This window comes from Hippocampus guttulatus, chromosome 19, assembly GCF_054856545.1.
Source record: "Hippocampus guttulatus isolate MCC_2025c chromosome 19, RoL_Hgut_1.0, whole genome shotgun sequence".
Lineage (NCBI taxonomy): Eukaryota > Metazoa > Chordata > Actinopteri > Syngnathiformes > Syngnathidae > Hippocampus > Hippocampus guttulatus.
Window position 1 is genome coordinate 1,556,964 of NC_141279.1, and position 7,980 is coordinate 1,564,943.

The 7,980-nt window shown below is 49.3% G+C and overlaps 1 protein-coding gene across 1 annotated transcript; it reads right to left on the bottom strand.

Annotated features, from left to right (window-relative positions):
* Positions 1-406: 406 nt before the first annotated feature.
* Positions 407-7,418, bottom strand: kcnj12a (potassium inwardly rectifying channel subfamily J member 12a). The gene is made up of 2 exons (XM_086139160.1): positions 6,968-7,418; positions 407-3,614 (listed from the first exon to the last, which is right to left on the bottom strand). The coding sequence occupies exon 2, from the start codon at positions 3,454-3,456 to the stop codon at positions 2,134-2,136; it is 1,323 nt and encodes a 440-aa protein (XP_085995286.1). The 5' UTR covers positions 3,457-3,614; positions 6,968-7,418; the 3' UTR covers positions 407-2,133.
* Between the last annotated feature and the right edge of the window lie 562 nt (positions 7,419-7,980).

The window sequence follows — 7,980 nt, forward strand, 5'->3', positions numbered from 1 at the left end:
AGACAATTTACCGGGCATTTAGGAAGACTTCTACAGAGGTCAAAGTTATTTTCCAATCATCCCTTTAAGAGAAATACCACTCTGAAATGTGCGAAATGGAACTTAAACTATCAAAAGAAAATGGAAAAAAATATATATCGATTCCACATTTCGGCCTCTTAATAGGGAATCGTTGTTGGATTCCGATAAAACAGCGAACTGCGTTTTATCACAAAGAATTTTGTGTATAAAAAATAAGCTGCTTTATTTAGCCAATTCTATCATGTTAGCATATTTTTACACTTAAGATCCATTCATTCATTCATCATCCGATCCGCTTATCCTCACGAGGGTCACGGGGGGGGGGGGGGGGGTGCTGGAGCCTATCCCAGCTGTCTTCGGGCAGTAGGCGGGGGGGGGGGGGGGGGGGACACACCCAGAACCGGTTGCCAGCCAATCGCAGGCACACTCAAGATAATTAATTAAAACACTTTTTTTTGTTGTTTTTAAAGGGCACACGTGGGCAACATCGGACAAAAAAGTGAAGATAGTATTATTTGAAGTGCGGCAAAGAACCTTTTGTGACACTTCACCTAAAACCAGTAAATAAGTGTGATCCGGTGTGGAGAAACATCAGCATTTAAATCCTTCCCAGAAGGCAACGAGCGCTTGTTCTCCCAAAAAAAAAAAAAAAAAAAAAAAAAAAAAAAAAAAGTTCTCTTCGCATCATACTTCATGTCTTGAAATAACAACTACAAAGAAAGTGAACATTTGAGCAATAAATGTCAGGAATCGAAGTAACTGTAGAGGGGTTCAACGTGACAAGAAATAAAAAGGCAAACATTCTGACCGACGGGACACCTTCCTCACGGTCCTTTCCTGAGCATTCAATTTCACATGTGCAGTATATCAAATATATTCGTATGAAAAACTTTTCATCTCATTGGCCTGCACGCAAACGAAACATCACAAGGTTGGTTTGGAAAGCTAGTTTCGAATACCAGGTACATTTGTATCCACATGTAAAATTGTCTTTCCTGTTATTTTGCTGATTGGGGTTTCTTTCTACCGAGCTTATTACATAGCAGGGTATTGCATCTAAAGTGTGGTATAAACCTGTCGTCATTTCTTCAGAAGTACCGACGTTATTGGCATGCTGTTCTAGAATCATCCAAAGCCCTGTGTTTTCATATTCACAATTTTTAAAAGAAGCAGCGAGGAAACAAAAAAAACAAAAATTTTGAACTCACTGAATAATTTAATACCATGTAGCAATCCCCCGGCATTTTGAAAAATATGCAAAGATTAATGGAAAAAAAAGGTGGTTTTTTTTTTTGTTGTTCTGGTTTTAGCTGAGAAAAAAAAAGTCTGATTTTATTTTGTTCAGCGTATCAGTTTATGCTGAAAATGAAAGTACAACTTACACGTTAAGGTGCTTATTTGGGGTTAAGAGTTGAGATAGCCACATCCCCGACTCATTTCGTTGCATGTTGCATTGGAGTTCTGGCAAGTTTTTTTTTTTTTTTTCTAATCCCTTTACAGTGCACATAATGAACGTTGCCTTCTCACGTAATGCTGGTCGGATCACAACTTGGAATGTTCTCAGTGGCTTGTGATCATTTTTTCCCCTTTTTAAATTTTTTTTTATGGCTCATATCATCTCGGTGCAGCAGTGCGCAAACTTTGACTGTGTCACTGAACTTCTATCTATTACATGATGCAAAGGATAAGAAGATTGTGGGCAGAGGGGAAAAAAAAAGTCGACGGAGCGCAATCTACTTTGACAACAGCTGCTTTTAGAAACCGAGACGGCACACAAACGATAGCAGAATGAAAAAAAATGTATTTACACCTTAAATTCAATGATGTCAGTTTGTCATCGCTCATTAGAATCGTTAACACACGCAAAAGTGACCGTGTGAAAAAAGATTCAAGTTTCCACGAAGGAAGAAGGTCTTTCTTTATGTATCCGTGTGCATTATTGTGGACATTTCTTAATTTTCTCAGGTGCATTCTCTGAGCTTGCCACGTTCACTCCCATGTTGTCCCTTTTTCCTCTCAATCGAGCGCAAGCGTCAATGTTTCCTATGGCACTTTGCATCGTTCCGCATTTGTAGAGTCTCCGACAAGAGAGCCCGGACCTAGAAGAAGGTTTCATATTTCGGACTCTCTCCGATAAGACCTTTGCTCCAGCGTCCGGCTGGCCTGCAAGCGTTCAAACTCGTGTCGGCTGTTGCGGTCCGGACTGAGGTTTGCCAGCGCCACGTTCCCACCGCCTCCGCCCTCCTGCTCATCCTCCTCTTCCTCTTCCTCCTCCTCACGGTTGAGGAAAGCCAGCTCATTTTCGTAGCAGAAGGAGTTCGAACCGGGGACAAGGAATTTGTTCTCCAGCATGTCCTTGGCACTGCATCGGGGGGTGGACGGCACCTCGTAGGTTTTGTGAAAGTGAGCGTAATCCACCTTGTAAAGGTTCTTCTCCTCGAACAAGACGGGCTCGAACCTGTGTCCCCAAAGGATCTCGGAGGCTAAGTAGGAACTCCGCGCCTGAGTGGTCATGGCCGTGGCTTCCACCATTCCCTCCAAGATCACCACGATCTCAAAATCGGATGTCTCGAGGTCCTGCTTGCCGATCCCAAAAAGGGGGCTCTCCTCATCGATCTCATGGAGAATGGTAATGGGGGAAACCAAAAAAATCCGATCCAGGCCCTTGTCAAAGCCCACGTCGATGTCGATTTGGTCCAGGGGGATATACTCTCCTTCGTCGGTGACGCGAGGCTTGATGAGCTGCGCCCTGACGTGGGCCTCCACAATGTGGCTCTTGCGAAGGTTTCCCACCCGCCACATGAGACACAGTTTCCCGTCCCGCATCGCAATGACGGCGTTGTGGCTAAACAGCAGCGTTTGCGCTCGCTTCTTGGGCCTGGCCATTTTGGCCATGATGGCGCCGATCATGAAGCAGTCAATGATGCAGCCCACGATGGACTGGAAAACCACCATGAAGACCGCGACGGGGCACTCCTCGGTGACGCAGCGGTAGCCGTAGCCGATGGTGGACTGCGTCTCGATGGAGAAGAGAAAGGCAGCCACGAATCCGTTGACTTGGAGCACGCAGGGCGTGAAGTTGTCATCTCCGGCCGGATTATCCAGATCCCCGTGCAGCAAGGCGATGAGCCAGAAGGCCAGGCCGAAGGCCAGCCAGGAAACGACAAACACCAGGGTGAAGAGCACCAGCATCCATCGCCAGCGAATATCCACGCACGTGGTGAAGATGTCCGCCATGTAGCGCTGCGACTTGTCGTCCATGTTGGCAAACCGCACGTTGCACTGGCCATTCTTTCTGACAAAGCGGCTGCGACACTTGCGCCGCGTGTGGATCTTGCCGTTGCCAAAACCGTTCGCGCCGTGCATGGTCGTGAGGCGGAGGCCCTCTTCCTCGGACGACACGATGCTGTAGCGGTTGATCCTTCCCCCGCTCATGCCGCCGGCACCTCCGGCTGCGGGATCGGAGCGGAAAGGCTGGCCATAGAGTCCCAGCGGGTGATCGAGACCCCTCCTAGCTTGATCACTTGCGCAGTTGCATCTTAGTAGGCCTTCGACGGGAAGCTGGGAGGGATCCTTGTGCTTGAATCCAGTCCCTAGACGGAGAAGGACGATATTGTCAGTGCATTGAGCCTTTGGGTCTGTAGGTAAGATGGCCACAGCCCTTTTTGCCGAAATTGCCGTAGAGGTTTCTCAATGAGTAAAGTGCCGGAATAACAGCCACACTGGTATTCTTCTAGAACAGAGGTGGGCAAACTACGGCCCGTGGGGCAAAATCCGGCCCGTTGGTCTTTTTAATCCGGCCCGCCGAAGGTTGGTACGCAATTAAGGTTCGATGTTAACAACCGCATTCATTTCATTTGGACAGTTACTTGACGTTGCAGAGCATAGGGAGGAAGGGGGGAGACGATACGGAAGCCCGCAGTAGCGTTAAATCAAGCAAATCCCGTTCGATACGACGGAATAATGTACTCTTAAAGTCTGAAAAACGTGCCAAAAAATGCAAAATACTGCTTTTTAAATAAAGAAATCCAATTAATATTATGTCGAATTTAGTTCACCCTTTTGATCCGGCCCTCCATAATATTTTCTGCTTGTCATGTGGCCCTATGCAAAAAAATAATTGCCCACCCCTGTTCTAGAAAGTGAAAAACATTGGCAATTTCCGAGTTGTCTCCCACCAAATGTGATGTGATGACATCTGAGCGGTAGCAAATATGACAACCAGCACTGATGTCTGCTTAGGCGTCACAAAATGTGACGGGCTGTCATGTCGAGATCCAAAAAGTGAATGCCGCATCTATAAATTGTCCTTATTCACATTGTCTGGGTTGTATTTATGGTGTATCGGGCCGCATGCCGTGCCGATGTGACAAATGCAGCAGAAAAGCCTCCCCTTCTGTTCTTTTGTGGCCCAAATTGTCTTTTGTCCTTTCAGCAGAATACTTTAGTCTGGGAATCGGCGACGCCGTGCGTCTGCGCACACTTAGGCTAACTCCCAGCGGGCCTGCGCGTGCGCCACTTCTTCCACGGACACGCAGTAGCAGATGCTGCGTGCTGGGATGGAGGCAGCGGGACTCTGTTTGACCCCGTTGTGCACGACTTAACGTATTCGTCATTTTTGGGAAGCATGCGTTCCATTTCTATCAGCCTCCCGTGCTGCTTTGCTCCATAACCTGAATGAGTTTAGTTCTTAAAGAGTCCTACCGGGCAGAGGCACTTCCTTTACGATGTGTTGGAATGACGACAGATGACCTGGACATCATGCTGGAATTTGAGCCTCGGGTCAAGGGCTTCCGCCCAAGAGGGACCGCGCCGCGGCCCCCTCTGGGCATAGACAGCTTTTATCGCTCGGCCGCAGCCGCTCGGCGTGCGTCTGCTTGATTCGGGCCCTGAAGACTTGACAGATCACTCATGTGCACTCCCAAATCCCCCATGCCCGGCCGCCCGGCCCTGGGCCAAAGTTGCCTGAATCTGGTGTCCTATTACCTCATTCGCAAGTGTCTCCAAAGGGTCGTACTTCTACGCAAAAGATGATGATTTTTTTTTTCTCACGTGATACGGTGACCCTGACGACCGCAACTTCGCCTGAGACATATTCATGATCTGAGCAGCCCTTCACCCCCCCCCCCCCCCGTGCTCACTCCGTCATCGTCATGCGGCGTCGGGTGTCCAGCGTGTTGCTTGAACGAAAATAAAAACCTCGCGGGAGTCCTCGGAATCATTAGAGAAGTACCGATGCGCCAGACCACCTGTGGTGCTGTAAACGCGAGGGCGTCGGCGGAGTGGACGTCGTGCAAGAGGTCCAACTCGCGATTTGGATTTGACCTCATGCAAAAGTTTGACCTAAGCCACGGACACTGCTACACAATAGAATCCCTTCTATAAAATGTGCCATCTCGTGGGAGAGCATCGAAGTGTTCCGCCTCATCCGGCATAGATAGGGGGAACAAAAACCGATGGTATTTGTCAAATAATCTGTGTGTTTACGTGGCATTCATAAATCTTTTTTTTTTTCTTTTTTGTCAGCTTGCTGCACCTACCGCGGTGGACCACTGACTCGTTTGGGAGGACAAATTATGTGGGCCGCGCGTGTCTTTGAGTCTGCCGTGCCCGTTCCTCGGGGGGGGGGCCTTGAGAGAGGGGTCCGGGAGGGGAGCCGAGACCGCTGATTAGGGTGAAGAGAACGCATGATTGGATGCTCACAACAATGGCGGCGATTGGGAGGATAATGAAGCGGAGTGGCAGAGGACACTCGATGTGATGGCGAGCGCGCAGGGAAACTGAGCTGAGCCTCCACGACGGCTCGCCACCTCCCGAGGCCATTGTTGAAGGAAGAGCCCCGCGCTCGGGTGTCATTGGATTTTGCGATTGTGCAACTTCATCTCCTCTCAAGTGACCTCCGGGTATTTTCCTTTAGAAAGCAACACCGCTTGAACACGCACGTACGCCGTCCGTACGTCGAAGATGGATGTGAGCGGCTCGCTGTTTTGCATGCGGGCGATTCCTTTTCGAAGGCAGGTGTGACTCCTCCCCTCTGCTGGGGGTTTCATCACGGGTGGGCCCTAAGAGAGGCGCTCGTGAGAAGAGTTCACGTAGAACCGAGTCAACTCACGTCATTGCAGCAGCTGTTGAATTGTATGTTGTGTTTTTTTTTTATTTTTGCGAGCTGCACATGTTCAGCCTTTTCGACACCTGACTCTCCTTCAGCGCTCATTCCCACCTACATTGTTCGAGATCTTTATTTTGTACATTTTAAATCCTCTCCATCAGATGATTCACTCCCAAACGGGACAATTAAAATGACCTCTCAAACCCACTTGGGCCACTCAAAGCGAGTGGCGCGAACAAAGCGGAGATGAAAAGCGGGATGAGCTCGTGAAGCTGCATTTTGGGTATTTCATTTGCTTCGTCCGCTGTCTCTTTGGGCTTTGTTTATGCGGCGATGGAAGAATACGCACGCGCGCGCGTCCGCACGCTCAGCTCTCGGGTGTTATGCAAGTTGTTGCATTTCATCGCTTGAAAGAGATGAGTACCTAAAATGCTTCTGCTGGGAACCCGCGGCTTCATTTTTCAGCTCATTTGTTCCCCGTCAACTCGACGATTTCGGCTTAATGAGCGGCCAGCACAGGAGGTACGCCTCCGCACTCTGCCTCGATCCACTGCGAGAACGGCATCTTAACTTCTGCGCTGGCGATGATGATAAAGTCAAATAACAGCTGTCGCAGCCCGATTATTTTGTATCGGGTTCAACAAAGTAGCACGCAAATCGAGGTGAGGCCCCGAATAACATTCATCTCTTGCTAAATACAAATCGAAATGGGCAAGGTGCTATCAAGCGCTCCGTGCGAGCGCATCATTCATGGCCGCGAGCGCGGTTGGGCTTATTTGACAGTCGCGCGTACGGTTTTATAGCCGGCGCTTGCAGGTTCGTCGGGCGAATTCTTACCTTTGGTTTCATCTGTCTTCTGCCAGGCTGCACGCAGGACCCAAAGGCGCGCTCTCTCCGCTCTTGCGGCGTCCGCGCGTCAGCCGAACTGAGGCATCGCTGAACTGAGCTCTTCGCTCTTTTGCTTCAGTCCAATTCCTCGGTCAGGCACCACATCATCCTTAGCATCAGAAGGCTCGGGCTCCCTTTACAAGTCTTCATCCTTGCTTGGTCGCAAGGCAGAGAATCCACTCAGTCAATCTTGGGTGTGGGGGGGGGGGGGGGAACAGTATCCGAGTATTTAAAAAAAAAAAAGAGACTTTTATATCCAGCAAATGCTTGACTTGTTCGAGTCAACTTCTGCGACATGGAGACAATCCTTGACAATTGCTTCGAAACTGTCAAGGAGTTCCTCACCGCTTATTAAGCGAACACGTCTCTCTATCAATCTTTGCAATGTGATCTCGTTGGACCGCCGCTCTCCCTCTCCCCCCCTCTCTCTCTATCTCTCTTTCTATCACACTCTCCTTTCGCTCCCCCCCTCCCTCGCTCTCTCCAAAGTGTCACAGAAGCTGCCATTTGCAGCCCACTTCTCTCTCCTTCTCGCTATCTGCCCCCCCCCCCCCCACCCCCGACCACCACCTTTTTTTTTTCTCCCATCCTCCCTTCCTACATCACGGCACTACCAGTTGACAGCAACTTGATGCCTCACTCAGCCAACGGAGGCCCGTGAAACAAAGACTCGCCACATCAAATGGAGAGTACCATCTTTGCTAAGCCCATCTGCTCTGCTTCTCCTCCCGAGTTAAGTCCTGTTCTCGCGCCGAGCTGGAAAAGAGCTTATTCACCTCCTCGCTTTGGGTCAAGCACCTGTCACGAGCAGCATTACTCGCAATAGTTGCCGAATGTGAACGTGGACACGTGGTGCTTGAGGCGTAGCAGTCTCAGGATAGACAGATGTGCGTCTGTCCGTAAATTTCGAGAATTATTTAAAAAAAAAAAAAAAAACGGCAAGTACACGAAATGAGGCTTGA